At 48.6% G+C, this 26,297-nt stretch overlaps 1 protein-coding gene across 1 annotated transcript; it reads right to left on the bottom strand.

The window, feature by feature from the left end:
• Positions 1–84: 84 nt before the first annotated feature.
• LOC140898556 (leukemia inhibitory factor) lies at positions 85–9,683 on the bottom strand. The gene is made up of 3 exons (XM_073312514.2): positions 9,609–9,683; positions 5,491–5,669; positions 85–4,354 (listed from the first exon to the last, which is right to left on the bottom strand). Exons 1-3 carry the CDS (start codon positions 9,625–9,627, stop codon positions 3,917–3,919), a joined length of 636 nt encoding a protein of 211 aa, XP_073168615.1. The 5' UTR covers positions 9,628–9,683; the 3' UTR covers positions 85–3,916.
• Positions 9,684–26,297: the final 16,614 nt, after the last annotated feature.

The raw sequence follows: 26,297 nt of genomic DNA, 5'->3' as shown, positions 1-26,297 counted from the left end.
TCTAAAAAGTATAAAAATAAATATTTAAATATCATACAATATATTATTATTATATTATTATTATTATTATTTATTAAAAGTCCTGTCAAATATGTGGCATGGAGCATACCTTCCCATAAGGCTTTACAGACACACAGACGCCGTGACACACCCAGACTACCCTGTCACCATGGAGCACATCAATAGTTTTGCATGTCATCATCATTAGCACTCATGTCACCAAATATTAAATAGCCTCACAACGTCCCTGTGAGGTATGGCCTCTTGCACAGCAAAGCCATATGGAGTCTGAGCCCACTGCAGAGGTGCAAACTGTGATTTGCACGAATGTAAGGAACAGTGGAAACAGAGTCCACAGAGCTACAGCAACTAGGTCATGCAGATCAGTCCAGTTGGGATTAGAACTTGGGCTCTCTTTACTCCCAGCTCTGGGCTGAATCTACTAGACAGCTAATTCTGTGGTCTGGATACAGAATTCATCTGTCAGTATAAGAATATTTGTGATACAGCCTTTAAAGTGCACTTTGATGGAGGGGGTTAGAATGAAAGATATTTGTGCCTAGCCGGAGGCACCCAGCCCTGATTTTCAGAGGTGCTGGAAATCCCCTGACTTCACCTGCAGTTGTACTCGTGTTCCAGTACCTCTGAAAACCAGGTTCTCGGTGTCTCAAGTCGGACTCCCAAAAGCAGAGGCTGAAATTGTGCTGCCTCAGTTTCACCATCTGTAAAACGAGGTGAATGAGAATACAAACCTTGTCTGCTGCTGGGAGACCATGAGGGTCCGTTAGCTAATAGACCTGGTTCCCTCCTGCTTGCCCTGCTTGAACTGGTGTCACTGCTGATTTACAGTAGAGTAAAAGGGGAACCAAGGCTGCCAGATTTACCCGCGCTGGTCAGCTCCTAACTCTACGGGGGGGCCACTGACTTGTGATAAGGACACCAGAGCCCGGCTGCCTCGAGAGAACCAGTGTTATTGTCTTCCCCTTGAGACTTCCAATAGCTCATCTAGACATGACACAGAGCCCTTTATAAGGACTATTAATTACATTCACAGTGGCCTAAGCCCCTTCATGATGAGAAAAGCCCTTTTCCTCACTACAGGGGTGAAGTCACTGAAAATGTAAGTGAAGATTTAACAAAAACCGTGATATTTGGCCTTTTAAACTATGGGTTCCCTCCCCCAGCTGCTTGGGTTTGGGGAGAATGATCCAAAATGGTAGCTGGCCAACCAGCACCTCAACACCCACCCTCCCCCACCTCCACCCCTTGCAACTGCCTTTCGATTGGAGTGCCTTTCTCATCATTCTGGTTTGACAGCCCAAGCCATGCACAGTAAATAATCAAGTTTGCAGAGCCAGCTGCGTGGAAGATGTCAGTGCAGAAGAGAGAGTCTGTCTGTTTCAAAGTAACCACACCTTTCACTCACCTGACAAGTGCCTTAATACTGTGTGCAAGTAACAACAAGGAAATACAAATAGATGGGAGTTTACAAGATTGCTCAGGTAGTGCAATGGTTCTGTCCAACTCCCCACTTCTAATTGTTATGGGCCATAAATAAGAAATTCACTATATTAAATTTTAAGGCTAGAAGAGACTGTTATGATCATCTAATCTGACCTCCTGCCTAACACAAGCCATCTGATTCATCCAGCATTGACTCCAATTCCTTGAGGTTGAACTAGAGGAGATCTTTTAAAAGGACACCCAATCTTGAGCTGAAGATCACACAGATCAGCTGTGTCCTTTAGCTCCTTCCAGATGCTCTGAGTATCTTACAGAGACAGGCAAAACTAGGGCTGCTGTAGGTTTTGTCAAGATCCTGGTAGTTCAAATCCAGGTCTCATTTTATCTGATCCCAGACACTTTTTTTGGAGGAGTGTGATGGGGAGAATGAGCTAAATGGTTCTGGTTTTCCAGTAACCCATCTCTTGATATCTTCCTTTAGAAACAGACCCTCTTCCTCCACAAAGAGGAAAAGCATCTCAAAAACCAAGCATCTGCCATGGTGGAAGTTGGTACTGAGTTTGATAGGGAGTTTTGGTTTCTGTTTTAAGTGAAATGTTGTGAGAAAACTCACTCACTGGATTTAAAAGCACCCCAAGGCCTGCCCCCGAATGGTTCAGCCCTATGATAGAAAGGTTGCCGCTTTGAAAATAAGCCAGGAAGGAATCCAGGAGCCTGCAAGACTGTATTTGCCATGTGGTGTATAGTGCACAAGGGGGAGCCAGGGCAGAGAGATCTGAGGGGTGTTCCCTTTCCGTGTGGACACAAGGGGAAGCCTGTGTGACTGGAGAGGCCAGGAGGGGATTATCAAAACCATCCATTGGGTGTCCATAGTCCTTAGGCAACCTGGAAAATCTCAGCCTCCTGGCATGAGCTGAAGCCATTAACGATTCCTATGGATTTCAATGGGCTTTGGACCTGCTCTCTGAGACATTCTCCTTTGTTAACTCTGAGCAAGGCTGAGTCTCATGCTGGCGTTCACAAAGACAATGTGTGCAGGGATGGGGTTAGACTCACTGGGGCCCAGGGCAGAAACTCAGGAGTGGGTTCCCACCCCACTTCCTTACCTGCTCAGACATTGGATTTCTGCAACATTTCAGAAGCTGAAGCCTGAGCTGCCCCATGTGGGGCCCCCTGTGGTGTAGGGCCCTGGGCCATTGCCCTGCTTGCTACCCCCTAACATCAGCCTTGAATGTGTGGACTTTGCAGCAGCTATGTGACCTCCGCTCAGGTTCACAGAAGGGCATGCCACAGTTTGCCCAACCCATGGGACACTCTCCAAAGAGTCAGGTTCTAGGCTGAAATGGAGAACTTGTAGGGTGCCCATTACTGCAGAACCTGGACTCAGCTGAGCAGACCCTGTTCTTAAATCCTTGCCACTGGCGATTTTATACCCGTACGGGAGGTGTGTCTCACAGAGCACCTGGGCTCCTGCGACAGGCCTGGGGCTCCAGCAGTTCCAAAGCTTTGTTTCTAATCAAGATTTAAAAAGGCCCCGAGTGGGGGAGGGGGCTAGAGAGGGACAAAGAGGAAGCAGTGAAACCCAACTCCCAGCTGCAGTGCAGAACCTCCTAGAATCAAAGGACCAAACTCTCTGCTCACTTCCCTTTGAAGTCAGAGGAAAGGGTGGCCCAAAGATGGACAAGAGCTACCCAGTCCATCTCACTGGGGCCAGGGCAATGTCCTTCCCTCTTGCTTTCCCCATCCTGCTTTTTGGCAACCCAAGAAATGGTGCGTCCATGAGGGCCATTGCCAGACTGCTCTGCAGCCCGGCGCCTCTCGCTGCCGGGCCATCATTCTCTGGTCTTTTGCCCAACCGTCCTTTGTCTCAATTCCAGCCCATTCGGCCTCCCACAGACTAATAATTCAGGTAATTCATAACGCACCCTATCCCTAAGGCACTTGGGCACTGAACAGCATCATAAAGACACAATTAAAATACCAGACAAACATGATAGAACTCAACCCTCATTAACATTCAAATAAATAAAGGCGCGGGGGGAGCAATAGCACAAAAGGGATTGGGGGGAGATAATAAATAGGAAGCAAACAAGGCTCATTAATAATAAACCACCCGTGAAGGAAGCGTCCGGAGGTGCAGAGGGCTGGATGGAGGCGGATGTCAAGGGGGATCCAGTCCCATGCCAGGGAGCCACCGCAGCCCCACTGGATGGATGAATTCCCTGAAAGCTGAAAGTGTCTTAAAGGTCAGGGGCTTTCCAAACCAAGAGGGCTGCCCAAAGGACAATCATGCCTCCTCGCCCTTTGGAGTCTGTAGCTGGTTGTCGTGTGCCCTCTCCGCCCCGATTCACTCCCTGCCGGTCCCTGCTTACCTCGGCCACGCTGCACTGACCCCGCTGCAGCTAGGCCCAGCAGGCGAGGGGGCAGCAGCAGGGTCCATCTGGCAGGCAGCTCATGCCTGCGAGAGGTGAGGTAGGAGGACGTGTACCGCCTGGGAGACAACCTGCACGTACCTCCTCAGCACCTGGCAGCCCTGCTGCTTCTTCTTGAAGACGTTCATGCCCTTACTGCTCTTGCCGTAGGTGACGTCCACCTGGGAGACGTTGTACTTGTTGCACAGCAGGCAGGTCAGATTGGAGATCAGGCCCCGCGTGGTCTTGGTGGTGTTGTGGAGCCGCTCCAGCAGCTCCTTGGCTGTGGGGTTAAGCTCCTCCTGGTCCCTGGTGATGTTGCCCAGCGAGGCGTTCAGGAAGGCAAAGACCTTGTACAAGGCCACCATGATCTCCTTCTTGTGGCTGGTTCGGTTCACTTGGAAAGCAGGGAAGTCGGTGGTGGTGGCGTTGCAGAGTTCATCCAGGTGGCTGCTGAACGGGTCGCCCTGGCAGTCCAGCTGGGGGAGACAGGAGGGGAAATAATGACGAGGGAATCTCAGCCACACACACCCCCACACTCGCTGCCCCACCTTCAGCCCTCCCCCACTCACTGTTTTATCACACGTCTCACGCTGCTAGGTGGGTTTTAAAGCCCTGTCCCTGGAGCCCTGCGAGAATCTCAGCTGTCGTTAAACAAGAAGGTTTCTAGCCCTCCTAGCTGTGCAGAAAAGCTTGAAAACTTGGCCCAATTGTGCCCGAAAGGCTCCTAAACCTCAGTAAACAAGAGCCTGACGCAGGACTGTTGAACCCTTGTCGTTGGCAATGCTGTAAGAGCTGAGGCACCTCTCGTGAGGTACTTCTCTAGCCCCCCCGGTCATAGCACCCGAGCATCTGGCAGTCTGCAAAGGATTTACAGGGCTAATACCCTGTCTGTCATGCGTGTGGAAAACCAAGGCCTGGAGCCCTTTGCCCAACCAAGATCACACAGGCCAGCTGCGGGGAACAGGCATTAGAGTGCAGGTCTCCTAAGTCTGGGCTCATGCCTAATCCACTGGGCCGTCCTTCTTCTCTGCCATCCCCCGACTGCACCAATAACTCACCTGCCAGTGCAATTTGGTCCTGCTTTGCAGTCCCTCCTGCTCCATCCACCGCTGGGACAGGGACAGCAGGAGCCATTAGCTGTGCTGAACCGTGCAGTGGGGAGGAGTGATAGAAACATAACCCCCCAAGGGCTGGAAGGTGACCCACCAATGGCTTTCCCCAGCTGAGGCTGGCATCTAAACTCAGCACTCCACTCCTGAAAATCTAGCCCACTAATCCGCACCCCTCCCTGCAGGCCAGCGCTCCATCACCCGCCCTAGATTTGTGATGGGAAAATCCGGGGCAGGGTCTGATTTTCAGAGGTGCTGAGCACCCGCATTCCCAGCTGATATCCATGGCTCGTCCCCGAGGTCCTGCACAGGGCAAGCAAACACCTGCCAGTTTTATGTAAACTCTTCCTTCGAGTTTCTAGCAAAAAGCACATTCCACTTGCCCCAAGCAATGTCCTTGGGGATGAGCAGCTCGGCGGGGCGAATAGGACGGGCCTGTCTCCTGCCTGAGTAGCTCACACAATTTTAATCTAGGCGGAGCTGAGGCTCCAATGGGAACTTACGTAGATGCTGAAGAGATCCGGAGCTGTCGCATTGAGCAGCACCACTAGTTTCCGGGTCTGCTCGACCACATTGGGTTTGCACAAGTTCATGTTCTCGCACATGGGGCTGGGGGTGTTCACCGGCAGTGCCTTGCCAACCACCAATTTGCAGTGGATCATCAACAGCAAGGGGACAACACCTGTGCAGAGAAGAAAGTGGGAGTGGTGAGATGATGCCACGGGGAACCAGCCATCAGAGCCATTCACTTCAGAGTCCAGTGCCCACCCAGCCAGATGAGAGCTCTGAGATCTCCTCCGGGAAAGTGTCCAGTGTCACGGGGATTGGACCACCTCAGTCACGAGGCGTTCCTGATCTTGCCGATGCTGGAGGGAAAGGAGGATCAAAAGAAGCTCTCCCCCATTGCCTCCAGCCAGGATCTCTCTAGGGTATCAGATCACTAGGAAGGGAACCAGCTATTGCCTGGGCTGGAGCAGCTGATCTCTGGGACCAAGAACATTTCCACCTCCCAGGCCAGCTAGCACCAGGACTGCAGCCAGAACTACGTGCCACTGAGGCACATGGTCTGCTCTTTGATAAAGCAGAGGAAACGTCCCACCTGCCATGAACCATCCGGCTGGCACCCAGCTTCCCTTTGCTCCCCCATGCCCACGTATCTGGTGTAGCTCCTGTAGATAGGGGCTGGAGGTTGTCCTAGGGGCCATATTCTCTTCTCACTTCTACCAGTGTAGCTAAGAAGAAAATTCCTATTTCCCATCTCCCCAACCCCCGATGCTCTGCTGTCTGCATCCTCCAGCACTGCCTGAGTACTGCCCCCGGCTCAGCCCTGCCCTGCAATGGAGCAGGAATTCCACTGCATTTTTCTTTCCTCTGGGAGCTTTTTGTGTTCCCCCAGGTTTCGCAACTGCCCATGACTACCTGTCAGATTTAGTCAAGCATGCAAAGCAAGGGGCAGGGTTGGGTGTGGGTTTTGTGCCCATTTTCCAGGCTTGTGTTGTCGAAATTGATCAGAGTTTTGATAGTGGCCAACTGAGGTATTTCCAAGGGGTCATCTAAAAGGAAGGGTGGTCTAGTGGCTAGCACTGTAGCTTAGGACTTAAGATATTTGAGTTCTATTCCCAGCTTTACCCCTTACCTGCTGGGTGGCCATGAACAAGTTTCTCAGTTTCCCCTTCTGTGAAGTGGGGATAATAATACAAGCTGCTTTGCCGTCTACTGATGATAAGCGCTAGGACCTGCCCCCCAGACCCGTGAGCATTCTTGAAAAAATGCTGGTTTGAATCCCTAGTAGGAGAAGCTGCTGACACGCAGCAGAACGGATAGACCTGGGTTATGGATGGGGCTGGCCAACCAGGCTGAGTCCAAGTGGAGCATTGATTCCCCCAGCCCCTGTCATACGACAACAGTAAAGAATCCCAGAACCAGCTGTTCTCTTCTCACACTCCACAAGCAGCTTTATTAGACGTAGGAGGTTGGCATTATCCCTTAAGCTTCTCTCTCTCTGATTCACTGTAGGGTTTCTGCCTAGGACCTTTCCTGGGCCTGCCCCAACCTGGCTGCCTGCTACACATTTAAAGACACAGTGCTATTATTCTTCAAGCAGAATCTTTTTTCTAGCCCCTCTCCACACCAAGGTGAGCTCTTGTCTTCCCTTGAGTTCCTGATCCTCCCCACCCGGGAGGTGGCCTGCTGGTGATCGGCAATCAGCTGTGTGCTGCATCACTGCCTGCTGGCCTGTCTCTCACTGGGCACTGATTTGGGTTCCCCTCCCTGGTATGGCCCCATAGGCAAAGATTCCACCTCTCCCTCGCAGCTTAGCCATCTTGCATGAGAGGCAGCCCCATCATGGGTTAATGGGAGCGGATGCAGGAAGCATCAGTGCCTGCAGTCATGTGTCAAAATCACAGGTTCCCAGTTGCACTCACAGGAGTCAGTGTGGCCTAGCCGGATTGGAAACCTGGGGTGACAGCCTGGCCCTAGGGACATCAACAGGGGTTTTGTCATTGATGTTCCCAGGATCTCACCCCTGGTTTCTAAACCTACCTTTGCCTCTGGGTGATCTAGGGCAAGTCAGTGTCACTCTCTGTGCCTCAGTTTCGTCTGCCCTCTTGTCTGTTTAGACTGTGAGCTCTTTGGGGCAGAGATTAGTACAAAGGGGCCCTGGTCTTGGGTGTAAGATGTCATTATTGTAAGCCCTACTGTAAAATGAATAGCTAATAATAGCAGGAGCCTAATCTTGCATCTGATGATATTACCAGGCTGAGGCATTGTCTTTGGGCTGAGACTCCAACTACCTCCCCCCACACACCGCACACACCCGGCCCCTCACTGCCTGGGGTACCCACCAGCTCCGCACACAGCCACAAGCCGGCCACAGCGCCACCTAGTGTGTCACAGCGGAACACAGCAGAGTTAGGTCAGGATGTTATGAAAGATGAGCTGTGTATCCTTTCCCTCTCTGTTTCAACCCCTGGACATTCCTGCTTGTTCTCTATCGGCCCATGCAGCCCAGAGATTAATATGCTGCCGTTTGGGAATAGTATCACGTGGTAATGGTGCTGTTATGAATTATTATTATGAATAATAATCCTTGGCACTTACATGGTGCTTTTCATCCAAGGATCCCAAAGCCCTTTACAAAGACAGGTAAACCTTATCATCCCCACTTTACAGATGGGGAAACTGAGTCACAGAGTGACACAACCAAGGTCACCCAGCAAGGCAGTGGCAGAGCTGGATAGCTAGAACCTGGGGTCCTGACCCCCGCCGTCCCATGCTATAAACTGCACAGCGAGGGAGAAAAATTACACTATTCAGGTTCTATGGAGCATAGTGTCTTAAGGGCCTGATCCTGTGCAAAGTAGAAGATACTCAACCTCTTTGCCGATTGGGCCTAGAGACAGCCAGTTCAACAAGCAATGTCGCAATGCAGCTGCTGAAAAACCACATAGTTCTTGGGATCTGACAAACTCTGAAGTTGTCCACACTTGTCAGAACCTCAGAATCGCTGCAGGTCACAAGTCATACAATAATTACTTTATTTACACTTGCTGTAGCAGCATCTGTGCCCTAATTTGTACATTGCAACTGACAGGACTTCCCTTCTGTGTTGCAATCACTCACATAGCAGTGATCATGTTTGGGACAAGGGCATTTTCAGGGAAAGCAAAGGAGGATGGAGAGCAAAGGACACAGCCAATGTCCTCCCTGATGTAATTAAACTCTCAGTGGGGAGGAACATGGTCTGGTGTGGACAAGTACTATGCAATTTCCTCCCATGCATATTTCAGCTCTGGGACTGTCAGAGAGCCCAGCAGTGCTGAGGTGGCTTGTGACATTCACCACTGAATTAATATTAACTCGCAATCTCATTCAGTTTCTCTAGCCCAGGACCTCAGTAATACCTTGCTCTCCTGTAGCTTCATTCTTATTAGATCTTGACGTGCTTTAAGGTGGCACTCACTGCCATTATCCCCATTTCACAGAGAGGAAAACTTAGGCACAGTGATTTGTCCAAGGGCACTCATGAGGCCAGGTGGCAGTGCTGGGACTAGAAGCCAGCTCTCCTGAGTCACAGCCAAGTGCACCAGCCAGTGGGCCATGCTGCCTGCTCTGTTTAAAACCCTTAAAACTCTTTTCTCCCTATTGCACTGGTTTGCATAGCGCAATCTATCCTACAACACTTCACATAGACATGACTTGTACTCAGGCCACGAGAACAACATTCTGGCTTCAGTGCCTATCCTTTAGATAAGCTCTACTCTAATCTGTTCAATGCAAAAACATTTTGCACTTGGCAACTTCCTTATTTCTCTGATTTTTCAAAAATCTAATTAAACAAGAGTTACCAGTGTTTCTCAGCAGCGAGAGACCCAAAAGAATTCAACAACGCTTTGGAAGAATTTAGAGGTATAAATTGCCAGATGTTGGTGGAAATATGCCAGCGAGCCATGTTTGCTTTTTACTGCCAATTCCCAGAGATGCTAAGACTAGGGAAAAAGTTTCTTAAGGGTTTCTCTCTGCGCCAAACAGCAGAGTCTCAGACAAACGGTGTGACTGATTGCTTCAAAATCAGCAACGTTTAAAAAAAATCAAATAGGTTTGACAAAGATGGTTTTACCTGCTGGAATGAACTTCATTTTGAGCTGTATCCCAGGAGCAACTTAACAGAGATTGATGTTGACAGAAGGAGTTTTCAGAAATTCATGTTCATACTGGGGGATTTCACTGGTTTATATACAGTCTGTGTTGTAAGAAAGAGGTGGAGGGGGGGGGAAGAAGTTAGGCAGATTCATTCAAACTAACAATCAGGAAGTAGCGATCAGTTTGGAAACAGTGAATGGTTATTTCTAAGTAAGTTTTTGTGATAAAGTTGAGGTCATCATGCTGTGGTTTTACTGAATGCTTCATTCTGGAATTGTTTGAAGCAGAGATGGGTTGATTAAAGGAAAACCCATGAATTTGCAAACTGACTCCAGAAAAAAAATTCTGCCTACGTTCATAGGACAATACTGCGACTCACCCAGGGAAAAGTGCTGCAGTTTCCTGAGGGTGAGTCTTCTTCCTTAGAAAGTACTTTCACCTCCCACCTCCCCTGCTGGTGGTTTCCCCCCAACAGTTGCTTTTCATAATTTCAGATGCTGTGTAATGCATAGGTAGAGCACCGGGACTGTCTCATTTAGAAAATAGCCAGGGTGAGAGCTAACACTGAATGAAACCAAAGGTCATGCTGGCCGGGAAAGTATTTAAGTGGGAGGGGATGTTACAAAATAGACATTTACATGAATCAGGGAGGGAGAAAGGGATGGAATTGCAACTGCTCGGCTGTGTGTCATGGTCTCGAACATGGCTGCAATCACTTGGGAATTCTCTGCCAGCTCAAGCAGTTGATGTGCTGCAGTGGGCTCGTGAATGAGGCGTTCCGTGCCGGGCTGTTGTAGGCAAGTCCTGGGTCACTTCACTGCACACTCCTGAGTGTGACAACAGCCTATGGCAGGCTTATGGATTTGAACTTGACATGGAAACTAGCCCACCTGCTGTTAGGGGTTCAGGGCTGGCTCTTTGCAACAGCCATCTTGCTCCACAGGAAAGTGTTTCTGGTCCCAGGCATTGGGGGTTTTAACATCTTTTACAGACAGTGAACGCTTTTCATTAAAAATCTTCATTAGGCTGAAAACCAAATTTCCTGGCAGAAAATAGTTTTGATGGAAAATTTTCCACTAGCCCTGCTGTGCTGTTGACAGTGAAGGGCGTTAACCCTTTAGTTCTGGTCGCAGCAGCTCATGCTTCTAACTCTGTAGGTTGTGGACTCAGACCCCGCATTTGGTTCAAGGCCGGGTTGATTTTATTATATTAGCACTGCAAGAAACACAAGAGCCATCTGCCCCGGGATGCTCCCTTGCAGTGTGTGCTCAGGCTGGCTGCTAAGCCTGCTCAGGAAGATGCAGTTTAATTTCCAGCTGCAACACTGGGGGGTATGCTGAAATCCCCTCCTCCTCAATTCCCACTTTGGCTCCTTTTCTGAGTCAGCTCCGCCTCGTGGATGCTGTCTGAACACACAGGGCTGGGCTCCTTGGCTGGTGGCCAGCAATACAGCCCCAATGACATCAAAGAAGCACAATTGCCCTTGAACACAGCTGTGCTGTAAGGTGTGGATAGGGCATAACGGGGTTAAAGTGATTTTTTAAAGCCATGCTCAAGCCCGGAAGCAGTTCTAACAAGTTTATATCCTGTTCACACCAGCAGCCTGAGCGTGTTCCAGTCCCTGGGTGGGAGAGCTCCAAGGAACAGCCAGCCAATGCTTGTGTCTCAATGCAGCAAGCTCTTCCTTCTGGGTCAGTACTGAACCAATGCCCAGTAGGGTGCTTGAGGGCACAGAGCTGCAGGGAGCAGAGTGGGTGACTCAGTAGGGGGCGCTCTCCCTTCTGCATCCATGTTGACCCCAGTGCCTGAGCATGATGCTCGGGTGCCTTACTGCAGACAGTGGCCTGGTTCATTCAGGAGGGGGCTGTCTGCTCTGCGTAGTGCTAACTCCAGTGCCCAGCGTGAGGCTAGGGAGAGTTGTGCAGCAGTCACTGGTGTGAGCAATCAATAGGGGGCGCCATCTACTCTGAGCCCTCACTAATTCCAATGCCCCGTGCCGTGATAGGGATGCTCTGCAGCAGGGGGCAATCTCCTCTCTGAGTGTGCCACCCAATTGCGCCAATCCTCAGCAAGGCACTCGCAGGGGCTACAATGGGAGGTGTGACATCACACGCCACAAGCTTTATGAAAAGATGCTGATAAACGTGAAGATGATGTAACTGGAAGATGCTTTATGCAAAAGGTCTCTTGTAAGGCATCATTGCAACGATTATGATCTAATGAGTGTGGTCATCCTACTGGTTTGCATGTATTATTTCTATATCTGGAGTTAGGAGAATAAGATATAAACTTGTATCACTGATGTCAACATTTAAGTGGAAGCCATTAAGGGTTCCAAACATTAAGGGAAGCCGGTTCATTCAGAATCAATGAACTGTAAGTGGCTCTGTTTACTTGCAGACCTTCCTGTGTACCTGTGGGCCTGCCCAGGAAGAATGGAGACTGGGGTCTCGCAGGACCATGTGACCATGTCAACTGATAATGAAATCAATCTTAAATCTGGTACTTTTCCATTTAGAAGGAGGGGTGGGGACCCAAAGAGACAAAAGATTCCTGCCTTGTGCCAAAGCTATAAAAGGGGATGAAACAGGACAAAGTGTGGTGGCCAGTCATGAGAAAGCCCCTGCTTACCACCTGAGATGTCTGTTGGAACTAACAAGGACTGTACCGGGGAAAGGACTGGGCCCAGACTAGGAAGGAGTCTAGTCTGAAAAAAGAACGAGGAGTACTTGTGGCACCTTAGAGACGAACAACTTTATTTGGGCATAAGCTTTCGTGGGCTAAAACCCACTTAATCAGGTGCATGCAGTGGAAAATACAGTAGGAAAAAAATATATATATACAGAGAACATGAAAAAATGAGGGTGCTATACCAACTCTAACGAGACTAATCAATTAAGGTGGGCTATTATCAGCAGGAGAAAAAAACTTCTGTAGTGATAATCAGGATGGCCCATTTCAAACAGTTGACATGAAGGTGTGAGTAACAGTTGGGGGAAAATTAGCATGGGGAAATGGTTTTTACTTTGTGTAATGACCCATCCACTCCCAGTCTTTATTCAAGCCTAATATAATGGTGTCGAGTATGCAAATTAATTCCAGTTCTGCAGTTTCTCGTTGGAGTCTGTTTTTGAAGTTTTTTTGTTGAAGAATTGTGACTTTTAGGTCTGTAATTGAGTGTCCAGGGAGGTTGAAGTGTTCTCCAACTGGTTTTTGAATGTTATAATTCTTGATGTCTGATTTGTGTCCATTTATTCTTTTGTGTAGAGACTGTCTGGTTTGGCCAATGTACATGGCAGAGGGGCATTGCTGGCACATGATGGCATATGTCACATTGGTAGATGTGCAGGTGAATGAGCCTCTGATGGTGTGGCTGATGTGATTAGGCCCTATGATGGTGTCCCTTGAATAGATATGTGGACACAGTTGGCAATGGGCTTTGTTGCAAGGATAGGTTCCTGGGTTAGTGGTTCTGTTGTGTGGTTGCTGGCGAGTATTTGCTTCAGGTTGGGGGGCTGTCTGTAAGCAAGGACTGGCCTGTCTCCCAAGATCTGTGAGAGCGAGGGATCGTCCTTCAGGATAGGTTGTAGATCCTTGATGATGTGCTGGAGAGGTTTTAGTTGGGGGCTGAAGGTTTCCCCTACTGTTACTCTCACCTTCTTGTCAACTGTTTGAAATGGGCCATCCTGATTATCACTACAAAAGTTTTTTTCTCCTGCTGATAATAGCCCACCTTAATTGATTAGTCTCATTAGCGTTGGTATGGCAACCCCCATTTTTTCATGTTCTCTGTGTATATATATATATATATCTTCCCACTGTATTTTCCACTGCATGCATCTGATGAAGTAGGTTTTAGCCCACGAAAGCTTGTGCCCAAATAAATTTGTTAGTCTCTAAGGTGCCACAAGTCCTCCTCGTTCTTTTTGCTGATACAGACTAACATGGCTACCACTCTGTAGTCTGTAAAAGAAGCTTATTGGAACATCTCTGAGGGTGAGATATTACCTATAATCAATTTTTTAATGTATTAAGCTTAGACTTGCGTGTTTTTGCTTTATTTTGCTTGGTGACTTACTTTGTTCTGTCTGTTATTACTTGAAACCACTTAAATCCTACTTTTTATACTTAATAAAATCACTTTTGTTTATTAATAGATCCAGATTAAGTGATTAATACCTGGGGGAGCAAACAGTTCTGCATATCTCTCTATCAGTGTTATAGAGGGCGGACAATTTATGAGTTTACACTGTATAAGCTTTACACAGAGTAAAACAGATTTATCTGGGGGCTGGATGTCTGGGGACTGGAGACAGGTAACCTGCTGAGCTGTTTTTGGTTAAAGTCTGCAGCTTTGGGGGCATGGCCCAGACACTGAATCTGTGTTGCAGCAGGCTAGCATGTCCGGCTCAACAAGGCAGGGTTCTGGAGTCTCAAGCTGGCAGGGAAAATGGGCTCAGAAGTAATTTCAGCACATCAGGTGACAGTCCCAAGGGGATCTCTGTGACTGAACCTGTCACAGGAGGAGATGCCAATTCCTTAGTGAAATGTAAAACTGAAGCCCTGGCCACTCAGAGTCATTGAAGAGCTCTGGGACTGATCAGGAAAGGTGACAGTGTTCTTGCTCCATTTCAGTTTGGGTGTCTATGTCCCACCTCCCTACATTCTTCTTGTTCAATTCTGCAGGAATTCTTCTTCGCTTCCTGTCTTAAACTATTGTCTAGTAGGGCTGGGCACATGGTTGAGTCTTTGTAGCCAAAATATTTGTGTTTACATTTTTCACTGGCTTTGTAATGCTCCAGGGAGCCATACACATGGGTCTGAAATAACCCAACGTCTGATCCTCAACCTGTATTGCTATTCCTGGACAGTGGCAATCCCATGGGAAGAGCTGACCCTGAGTTATGTGGCCCCTGAGGCATCCAAATCGCAGTGAAACATACACCACAAATGCTGAGACATTTGGTTTTCTCCAAATAGCACTAGTTTGGGCTTTATTTGGGTCCCTGTCTTGTCCTGATGAGCTGCCCTCCTGTGCAATATTGCTGTATGCTGTTGCACAGCGGCCACATCCCATCCCAGAGGAGGCTGCATTTCACTGAAGGGTGAAGTAAGTCCCGATTACCAGTGCTGCATAACTTTGCAAGATTGACTGCAAGGACCACACTTAATTTGCATATATTGTTACACAGAGTTTTAATTTTAACACAGAAATTACTAGGGGCTTTTGTGTTAGAGAGGAAGGATGTGGAGCTGAAATTTGGCCTCAACTTCCTACTGTCAGGATGGCTGCAATGAGTGGTTACAGCTGAATAAATGATCACCTGAAATGTCCTGGCCTGTGCTAAGGAGGAGCTAACTTCTAGATGGATACATGGAAATAGATTTTGACATAAATTTAGCTTAGCCTGCGGAACTCACTGCCTCTAGATAGTGTGGTGGCAGCCAGATTGGCAAGACTCATAAAAGGACTGGACATGTATATGAATAAAAAAGAGCAACTGCAGTTGCAATAAGTAGGCTAAGATTATGAGACAGCATTATTATCCTCGTTTCACAGAGACTGAGTGACTTGCCCAGCATCACATAGGATGTCTATTGTGGAACTGGGAATTTAATCCAGATCTTGAGAGGGCTATTGCAATGCCCTAACCATGAGACCCTAATGCTTCCCAGCCTCAGTCTTTATGATAAGAAAGTGAATCACTAACTGGGATTAGGAAGATCTTTCCCTCCTACACCCTATTTAGTACGACACAACAAGGTGAATAATGAGATTTGTATGGCTTTGTCTGAAGCATTTTGGATTGGCTGCTCTCAGACAAAATAGGAATTGCCACCTAATAACACCTAGCTCTTATGCAGCACTTTTCATCAGATCTCAAAGTGCTTTACAAAGGACGTCAGTGGCATTATTCCCGTTTTACAGATGAGGAAACTGAGGCACAGAGAGGGAGGTCATCCAGCAAGCCAGTGGCAGTCAGTAATATAACTCAGTCCAGAGTCCCAGTCCACATGTATGAGGGCCAGTACCAGATCCCTCACTGGAAGGTGCAAGAAACCCTGTAGTAGACACATGTGGGATAATCTTCTCCCCAGGGAAAGTTTCCTACTGACCCCTTTAGTTAGGGATTGGCTTATGCCCTGAAGCATGAGGATTATTATTATAGTGCTAGCGCCTAGGGGCCCCACTCAAGGACTACAACCCTATTGTGCTAGGCACTGTAGAAAACAAAAAAGACAGTCCGGGCTCCAAAGAATTTGCAATCTCTAAAACTCATAGGATTTAAAAAAAAATCTTACTATTGTAACTCTGGATGGTGTTATTATTCACATAGATGTCCAGTCCCTATTTGACTCCTGCTAAGTTCTTAACCTCAATAACTTCCTGTGGCAATGAGTCTCACAGGTACATTGTGTTCAAGAGGATTTCCAAACCAGATGTGGCAAGGGAACGTGGTACTGGACTCAGCGGTTCTGTTCCAAAGTGCCCAGTCCTATGAGGAAGTATAGAATTTACACACACATGAGCAAATTACCTTGTCCCCAGGCAGGTCTGATCCATGTCAGCAGAGGAATATTAGAACATCAAAAAAAAAAAAAAAAAGAGGGGGGGGTCAGGCAGGGGTTAATGCCATTGTTCAAATGCTTAAACTTCATGTCTACAGGATGATGTATAAAAATGACATAGCAAAGATTTAAGCAAACATTCTGTGGCCTGTGAACCTCGTAATGTTTTATGGAGTCATTCACCACCCAAGCAAGGGATATTACAGAGAATACAAGAATGTCCTGGATATGCAGGTAACTCCCTCAAGTCTTTCCAACAGCACATCAAACACAGCACATTATTCTGAAGTTGATTAAGAGCTGAATGTCTCTGAAGCCAAACATTAGGGCACTCTGAGCTGCAGTGAGGAGACCAGGCAGCTGTCTTTGAGATATTTACTCATGTCATGGCTAGTGCTCATCAGTGAGGGGAGCACCTTTAAAAAAGCATAAAGGGACAGTGCCTGCCCTCTGACATCCTGCTGGATCATTCTTTGGCCATAAAGGTGAATTTGCTTTTTTATTACAGCAAAAGAAGGCCTGTAAAGTTTGATTATTGCAGTAGCACTGAGAGATCCAAATGAGGGATCAAGGCCCCCTCATCAAGTCACTTTTCTCGCTGTATCTGTTTCCCTGTTTGTACAGTGGGAGCATGGCCTCTTTTGTAAAGCACTTTGAGCGCTGCTGATGCAAAGTGCTAGATGAGCTTCGGTATCACTATTAATTATTTCTGTGCTAGGTGCTTATGCATATTCAATGTGAAAGATGGGGATTTTTAATGTTTATTTTCTCATCTTGGGTCTTTCCCCCTTTGTATTAGAAATTCAGCTCTTTCCTACCCCAGAAGGCTCTATGGATGACTGGAGAGCTGGTGGGATTCTGACAGCAGCCAGCTTCCCTCCTGAGCGTTTGAGTGAAACAAGTCGTTAAACAGTCTGAGTGAAAATGACTCTCCCCTCGATGAATCAGCTTTCACTTTCTTGGTACTTGTGCTAAGATCTCAGTGTGTTTCCTTCAGCTAACGGCGGGAAAAGCTACCAACTGGCATTTCTGAGTCACCCAACAAGTCGTTCAGCAAAAGAAGGAAGGCTTCAGTGAACACTGCTGATATTTCTAAGGGAAAAACATACCTGCCCCTGGTTAGGGCTCCATCCGCCCTCACAAAGCAGAAAAACAGCACAAGCCCAATTTGGCTGGTTGTTGCAGCTTCACCTTTGATGGCAGCCACAGCACACAGCTGAGCGGGTGAATCTGGGCACGATGTCTCCCAGGGAAGGTGATCCCAGTGCTGGTTGTGGCGCAGACGGGTAACCCCAGGTGGGGGTGCGCTGCAGCCTCCCATGTGCCTGTGCAGGACAGGCCACGAGCCAGTTCCACGAGCCACGAGCCAGGGTGTTTCAGCTCTGGAGGTTCTTGGTTCATTCCCCACTGTACCCGCCAAGATGGCAGGTGTTACAAATGCCCAATCAACTCAGGCCTCGCCCCTTTGCCACAACGTGCCCCACAAAAAGCAAATATTATAGAACAGAGAATGGCAGCTAGGAATCGTTTTACCTAAACTATTACCACCCATGCGATAACACAGTCCAGTGCATGTTCCAGATCCATGGGGATTTCACAGTAAGTAACATCTGTGAGAGGCATTTGGTATCTATTATTAATCATTTGTATTACTGTCATATTTGGGCCCCACTGTGCTAGTTACTGTTCAAACACAGAGAGAGTCCATACCCCAGAGAGTTTACCACCTAAATAGACAAACTCAGTTAACAGAACCCATGTTCCACTGGGCTGCGCTTCCATCTCACCCATTAGCTCTGTCTTCTCCTCTTTCACTGGATTTTGTAATGTCTCAACTAGCCCAAATGAGGCAAGGGCTGAACTTGTGATGTTTCAGCTCCTGGATGGTGGCCATGAGAAGCGTGGATCTCACTTTGCTTTGGCCCTAGAAAAGGCGGTGTGGGTAAAACAAACAATGGAGACCATGTGTACAAATATGAAGATACGCCGGCTTGTTCGAGTTTCTTTGAGCCTGAGCGTGCAGCCCCAGCATGTTGCTGGGTTGTACCATTGCTGGGGGTGTCCAGCTCGGTCCAGCACGTATGTTTCGTGTATCTGAATTAAATGTCAATGAGCAGGACATGGCAAGCAGCAGCTTCCAGGGTGGAGTAAGTTCCCACAGCTAACTGTGCCCGCACTAGCTGCGACTGCATCAGGGTGTGTGCAAAACCCCACCCCTTGCAAGTGGGAAACTTGTGCACACAGCTCAAACAGCTGTATTGTGGGATGCTCCACTCTACATGGACAAAAGGATTGTTAGCAGCAAGAAAAACCAACAGCAGTTGTTGGTGGAGGGGCATCGTCAGGGGAGCTCAAGCAGCAGGCCCCACACTAAAGTGGGGATCACATTTTGTCCCCAGGCTCCGCCTGAGGCACTATCTTCAATCTGAAGAGTTAGCAGGCAGCGTGTCCTAATGGTTACTGCCCTGGGGGGAGTTAGCAGACCTAGATACTAATCAGAGCTTTAACACTGATCTATTGAGTGACCTTGGGAAAGTCTTTTTGTCAACTCTTTGTGGCAAGGATTGTCTCTTTCTGCATTTGTACAATACCTAGTGCAATGGGACCCTGAGCTCAGTTGGGGCTACTAGGTATTATTTTAATTACTAATAATTACTAATAGATACCCAAAATTCCCCTGCTACAGGCAGATGCTACTTGCTGTAAAAACTCCATTGAGCGGGTACATGTGCTGGATTGTGTTATTCCCAAAGCCATTTAGAGGATTTAGCTGCACTAATCTCACCAAATTCAATGGGAGTTTTGTAGTTTAATCCATTAATTAAGCTTTGATGCATAACTTTAAAATCTGCTACATTGCCTAGAAAAGTCTTTGCCCAGAAGATCTTTCCTGTTTTCTTTCTGAATATCAAAGACATATGAACAGGGGTCAGAGATTCTAGGATCAGCTCCAAAAGCCATCACTCTATGTGAGGAGTGAGAGTGGACACTGGTTTGGCAGAAAAATGATTTTTAAAATCCCAGAAATTATCACCAATTCTTGCAAAACTCCTGTGTGAGTTAGCTCAAGTGCCTATAATGGTCATCCCTACCCCAGGGGAGGATGCCAAAGAAGAAAGAGTGAACCACCTGCGTCAATTTGGAGTTGAAGATTTTTGCTTAAAGTCTCCAGAAGCACCTATTATTCATTTGTGTTACTGTATCAGCTAGAGGTCCTACCTGAAAGGAAGACCCCATTGTATGGGGTGCTGCACAGACACAAGAGACAGTCCCTGCCCAAAACAGCTTAAAATCTGAATAGACAAGAGAAGAAAGAGAGATGACATGACCAAAGTCACAATGCAAGTCAGTTTGTAGAGCTGGAATGGAGCCTAGATTTCCTGAGCGGCAGGCCTATGCCCTACCCACTAGATCACACTGCCCCTCATAGCAAAGCCTGTCATCTCTGGATTGGTAGGTCTAAACCAGGCAGGAGCCCATCGGAAGATAGCATCAATCATATAGTCAACATGATGCATCATGTGCATTACATAGAGCTTTTCATCAGAACAGCTCAAAGAGCTTTACAAAGAAAGGCAAGTAGTATTGTCCTCATTTTACAGAGGAGGAAACTGAGGCACAAATACATGAAGCAATTTGCCCAAGGTCACTCAGTAGGCCAATGGCAGAACCAGGAATAGAAGCCACCTCTCCAGAGTTCCAGAGCAGTGTGCTAACTTGTCAGTAATTCACCTTCCCCAATGAGGGAGGTGCAATTTTCTCACTTAACAAGGAAAAACCATTTGAGTGGGCTGATTGACTTTTTAAAATTAATATGGATTTGGGAAGGTGACAGAGGATGGCTCAAGACAGGGAGTCTAAAGAATTTGGGGTGAGATTTTTTCAAAAGAGGAGCCTGAGTCCCCTAAATTCAATGATTCCAAGGCCAGAAGGCACCATTGTGATCATCTAGTCAGGCAGTTCTCAAACTGTGGGTCAGGACACCAAAGTGGGTCCCAACCCTATTTTAATGGGATTACCAGGACTGGCTTAGACTTGCTGGGGCCTGGGGCCAAATCCAAAGCCCGAGCCCAACTGCCCCGGGTTGAAGCTGAAGCCCAAGGGCTTCAGCCCTGGGTGGTGGGGCTCAAGTTGCAGGCCCCCATTGGGGCTGAAATCCTTGGGCTTCGACTCCCCCCCACACCCCACCTGGAGCAGTGGGGCGGCAGGGTTCAAGTGGGTGCAGGCTTTGGTCCTCCCTCCTGGGGTCATGTAGTAATAGGGGGTCACAGTGCAATGAAATTTGAGAACCTCTGGTCTTGTATGACCTCCTGTATCACACAGGCCAGTGACAGGTCCCACAATAACTCCTAGAGCAAAGCTTTTAGAAAAACACCCAGTCTTCATTTACAAATTGGCAGTGATGAAGAATCCACCACGACCCTTCGTAAATTGGTCTATTGATTAATCACTCTCACCATTCAAAATGTGCACCTTTGTTCAGTCTGAATTTGTCTAGTTTCAACTTCCAGCTGTTGGATTGTGTCAGACCTTTCTCTGCTAGCTTGAAGAGACAATTATTACATATTTGTTCCCCAAATAGGTACGTATGGGCTATAATCAAGTCACCCTTGGCTCAAGAGGTCTCAGCCAGAGTAGTGCCCGACATGAAAATTAAGACGATAGGAACATTCTTCTCCAGACTGCAAATCGCTGAAATCTGGATCTCTGCCCTGCTGAATAGGTGCCTCTCTGCAGTTCACGTTGGCTGTAGAACCTGCAGGACCACCGGGAAGGACATGCACAAAAGTCCCCTATATGCAGCTGATCCTGTTTCTGTCTCGTTCAACTGAGTCCAGTGAACTCCCGGTCCGAACCCTGAAGGAATCCTGCCTGGCTTTCAGGGTATAAAATCAACCTGGGGCCCGGAGTGGCTTCCCATTAACTCAGCCCCAGTTCTGCAGCTGATTTCTCCATCCTCTTGGCCTCTGCATATGGATTTTGACACTTTGGAATACAGATCCCCAAAATGGTAAATCTGTGCGGTCCAATCATAACAAAGATAAAAGAAGATCAGAATAACTGGCATGGCCTCCTGGTTTCTGGGCTAACAACTCATTAAAATGGAAGTATTGATTATTCTCTGCCTTTCAACATAGTCCTATACCCCATACTATCCTATACTAAGGATTTGCCCTGGTTACAGCCATCAATGTGGCTGCACCCCTGGGTTAACAGGCACAGCAATTACTTGATGAAATTAAACTAGCCCATTGCAAATCGCAGCTTGACCTTCTACACTAGAGGTTGTATCTGTGCAGCTACGCTGATGGCTGTACTGGGGCAAATCCCCAGGCAGATTCAGAGTATTTAAGGCCAGGAGGGCCCCTTTTGATCATCTGGTCTTGATCCCATGTATAACGCAGGCCAGAGAACCTCCCCCAGTAATTCCAGCATTTAGCCCAGATATGGCAGTGGAGCTGAAGCAGGCTAGCCAAAGCCATGCACAGAATATTCTCAGGGTTCTTCTCGAGAGGCAAAAAACCTCACGGCTGACTAAACAAAGCATGGATGAGCTAAAGAGGAAGAAGGAGTGGGCAGATGCAGTTTCTGCTCTTCCTTTTGGACTAGGTTGCTGAGTCTGCTGGATTAGAGAAGCAAAAGCTCTCACCTCATTCAGAATCCATTGTGGGTCTGGTTGTATATGCCCACAGTTCAGCCCCACTCTGCTTCAATTTCAAAATGAACTTGCTGGCTGACTCACATACCCTCCAATTCTAGTCATGTTAAAAAAGACCATGGGGTGGGGCTCTCATCTCACTCAACCTTTGAAACACCCAGCTTCCCCCCAGCCAGTGCTTCAAGCCCAAGCAAGGATTGCACACACCGTCTTATTGCCATTATCCCCTTGCGCCATCTCAACACGGGGGCTGGAACAATGTGTATAGTGGGGGGGAAGGGCTGAGAGCCATTGAACCAAACTGCAAACCCTGTAGATGATGAAACCCCCTTCAAGACGGGGGGGGGGGGGCTGCTACACCCCTGCACCCTGAGTTGCAGCACCTGTGCATCTCAACCCACCTGGTATGCCTCACCATCCAGCCTTTGGGGCAAGGCCTAGCATTTACTCTGGGGCTCTCAGCACTGGCCTGCAGTGACGGAGAGATTTGCCATGACTAACCATGAGAACTGAGTTAGGCCAAAGCTGAGCACTATCTAAAGATCTCACCTCATATGTTAGCATGCCACCAGCAATATGGGGCCCCAATCTTGTCATCCTTTAGGTGCTCTCGCAAACAGCTCGTCAGTACCATTCTCAAGAACAAATTCATTCTGGCTGTGCCAGGATTTTAAGGTCAGCGGATTCCTGAGGAGCTCAGCTCAGGTTCCGTATTCCACAGCCCCTGCACGTTACCTTGTGTAAAGCACCTCTCAGCTTCGGTCCCAGAGGCGAGCTGCCCAAGTCCTGGCTCCAGCTGAAACCCTGCTGCTAATGGCTTGAGCTGACCAAATGCTAAGCTCTGCTGGCATCTGTGCCAGGCCAGAACCAGAAGAGTTCTGAAAGGTCCAGGAGCCTGCGCCCTAGGGACTGAACTGGCAGAGGGGCTCGGGAGAGCACGTGCCCCAAGGCCCAAGTGAGCCGTGGATGCTGTAAGAGAAGGGAATTATTGGTCAGACTATTGCATCACACCCTTGGTTCCCAATGTTCTACGAGGGAGTCGCCCTAGCATGCCCCGCAGCCCACTAGCACAGCTGAGGAGGGCCTAGCTGGCTATTCAGCCCCTCAGGTCCACTAGTTCTGCTTTTTATATTAAGCAGCAACCAGGGGCTCAGTCAGGAGTGTGTTCCCAGTGTGCCCTGTACAGCTTAGTGAGAGATCCTGGGCCTATTTAAGTCAATGGCAAAACTTCCATGGATTACAATAGGGCCAGGATGTCATGCACATACTAGAGTCCCAGGCCTCAAGAGCTTATCCTTCCTTATCCTTCGGCCGTCTAAGAAAAGCCTTGCCATTCCTATGGGAGCACCCCGATACATTCGCTAGGCTAAGCAACACCAGGCGTGGCGTTTAAACCCTCGTGGTCCAGGGCACGAGCCAACGGCCCGTGGAGCAGGCTGTTCCTTAATTGTCCACAAGGGGGTTTCTTGCACTGTTGTCTCAAGCATCTGGTGCTGGCTGCTGTCAGAGCCAGGCTGCCAGCCTACGTGGACTCGGGTCTGATTTAAAGTGGCCACTGCTACATTCCTATCCCCAGCCATCTCTCTGATACACTGGTCCCTGTGACTGGGGCGGGCACGCTCAGAGGTGGTGGGATGCCAATGGGCTGTGATGTTTAGACTCAGCTTATTGCATCTGTGAGGGAGGGTCAGTCGCTGCTGTGCTGTTCCAGCCCCTGCAGCCGGAGGAGCTCGCTCTCCCGCGGCCGCCGGCCGGAGGAGCTGGATCTCCGCCCGTGTCCACAGGGCTGGAGGAGCTCGCTCTCCCGCAGCCGCCGGCCGGAGGAGCTGGATCTCCGCCCGTGTCCACAGGGCTGGAGGAGCTCGCTCTCCCTGCCCCAGCCCTGGAGGAGTTCTGGGCCTGCTTGCCCCCACCCCCGCTCACACCCCTGAGCCCCTCCAATCCTGTTGCTGAGATGGGGCAGCCAGAAGAGCGGAGCAGCCATGGCACCTGCTGGCTTCGGTTCTGGAAATCAGCCCCCAGACACCAAAATCAGTGGCCACCTTTGAATACCACATCACTAGGTCTCAAAGACTTTATAAAGGTGGTTGGTGTCATCAGTTGGGGAAACTGAGGCATAGAGTGAAGAACTGCCTTGCCCAAGGTCACCAGCAGACCAGTGACAAAGCCGGGCCTAGGATTCAGAATGTCTAAGTCCCAGCCCAATGCTTGAGCCCTAAGCCACATTGCCTGGGTGGATAGACTGAGGAAAGGCTGACCGAGCGATGGAGAGGGGAAGGTGGCTCGCTCCTGACATCCAGGGTGGGGCTCTGGTGTGTGGTTAACTAAAACACCTCATCTCCAGCAAGCAGCAACGTCCAGGTCTGAGGTCAGAGTTCCCCACATCTGGCGAATGTGACATCAAGGAGAGTTTCGCTAAGTAGGGACTGAGTAAGGAGCTCAGGACTTCACCCACAGTCTGGGGAAGCCCAGGATTGAATAATTACAGCCATAAATTCCCCTTTGACTCATGGAGATGAATGATCCTTCCATACCAAGGACTGAGATGCTGTGGGCTGATTCTCCACTGCCTTGTTCATGGCAATTAGCCAAGATGGTCATGGATGCAGCCCCATGCTCTGGGTATCCCTAAATCTCTGACTGCCAGAAGCTGGGACTGGATGGTAGGGGATGGCTCACAGGATAACTCCCCTGTTCTGTTCGTTCTCTCTGAAGCACCTGGTACCGTCCACTGTCAGAGACAGCATCCTGGGCTAGATGGGCCATTGGTCTGACCCAGTTTGGTTCTTATGTTCTTGCCAGCACTTGAAGCACCTGCTTAACTTTAAACAAAGACTTGAAAGTCCCATTGACTTTAAATAAAGCCTGTGCATAAGTGCTTTGATCTCTGCAAAGTGGGCGTAAAAGGCCACTGGAGCAGAATGGTTTGAAGACTGCCTGAAAGGGTTAGTTTGTTTGCAAGTCCTCCTGTTGTTTTGTACATAAGAAGTTCAGGTCTTGTCTATCCTGGAAGACTCTATGGCCAGCTGGAAAACTAGGAGGAATCTGCCATCACAGGTACTAGTGAAATGAACCAAATTAACTGAAGTGGGGAACAGCTCATCTCCTTAGGAGTGAGAGACAAGGAATAACTAGAGGAGCACATCACAGGAGCTGGGAATGTTCAGCAGCCGGACTAGAAGGAGCTGCAGCCTACTTCTGACTTAAGCACGTACCTTGCTCAGGGCTTTACCAAGGAAACAGCTCCTAGGGAAGGGCTGAAATACCCCCTTTCTGGGAGGGCAGGGGTCTGGGTGTGGGAGCAGGCCCAGGGTTTCAAGGAGCCTGGCGTGTTTCAAGTAGTTGTGTCTTTTTGTTGCCTTCTTTGCTACAGTGCTGGAGATTCTGAGACAGGCCAGAACTGGACTCGGGGCACCAAGGGGGAGGAGGCCCAAAGACCTCACTGTTCTGCCTCCTCCCCTAATCCTGGAATGGGCAGCTGGGCATCAGGCTGCTCTTCATTAAACTGGCCTGTAATGACCCTTAGGGCTCATTATGCCAGCAGGGCTTGCCCAAGTGAAGCATGCACCAGCCATGTGCATGTCTCACTCCTGGCATGGCCCTGACCTGTCCCTCACACTGGGGGAATCCTTAGCAGCAGACAGGCTGAAGTCCTCTCTGTGTTGTTGGAGACTGGGAAATGTCTCCATGGTCCTGTAAGAAAAGCTTAGATGCACTTTAGACATCAGCTCTTTCCTTGGTTAAAATCTGTCCCAAGGCAGTGACATGCCGTCTGACCACTTCCAACTCTTCTTTTATCAATAGCGATTTAACTGAAACCCGGCTGTTCTAACCACAGGGAAATGGTCTCCTTGCAAAGGATCCCACACTTCTGGCCCTGTAAATCGAGAGCTGAGAAAGCTCCCAGTGGTTTCCGGGGCACTCAGAGACACAGTCACAGAGCACGGACCATGCCAGGCCTTCACTTAAAAACAAGGGCATTTGTGTGTTTGTTTTTTGTGGGCCTCCGTTCTGGACCCTGCCCAAGGCTGGGTTTTGTTTTGTTTTTTGTCATGGCAAATGTTGGGGGAAAGGCAGAGCTTTGTCATGGCGAATGGGCAGAAGTCACAAATTCAAAGGAAAACTGATTGGAGAGAGAGTCACACGTTGTCACTAAGTGGAGCCAAATCTTGTTTATTTTGCAATGGGGGTGATTTGAAAACATTGCATCCTAACGTGTTCTTCTGAAGAAAATGATTTAAAAACCCAGGTCTGGCTCAGATTTCTTTACACTGAACAGACAGGGCTGGAAATTTCAAAAGGATAATAAGGGCCAGATTTTCAGTTCTGCTCTCATTTAGATAAATAAATGGCCAGGTTTTCAGAATTGCTCAGCCCGTTGGATGCAAATGGGATGCCGGGCTCCCTTAAATATCCAGCACATAGAGAGTACTTCTG

This window comes from Lepidochelys kempii, chromosome 15 (assembly GCF_965140285.1).
Source record: "Lepidochelys kempii isolate rLepKem1 chromosome 15, rLepKem1.hap1, whole genome shotgun sequence".
Classification (NCBI taxonomy): Eukaryota; Metazoa; Chordata; order Testudines; family Cheloniidae; genus Lepidochelys; species Lepidochelys kempii.
The sequence above is the reverse complement of the archived record's forward strand: the minus strand, read 5'-3'. Positions and strand labels throughout refer to the sequence as shown.

Excerpts from the sequence above, each read along its gene's own strand:
- LOC140898556 (XM_073312514.2), bottom strand. Across the intron at positions 4,355-5,490 it reads CGGATCTCTTCAGCATCTAC|CTGGACTGCCAGGGCGACCC; the intron begins GTAAGTTCCCAT and ends TGTCTCCCCCAG.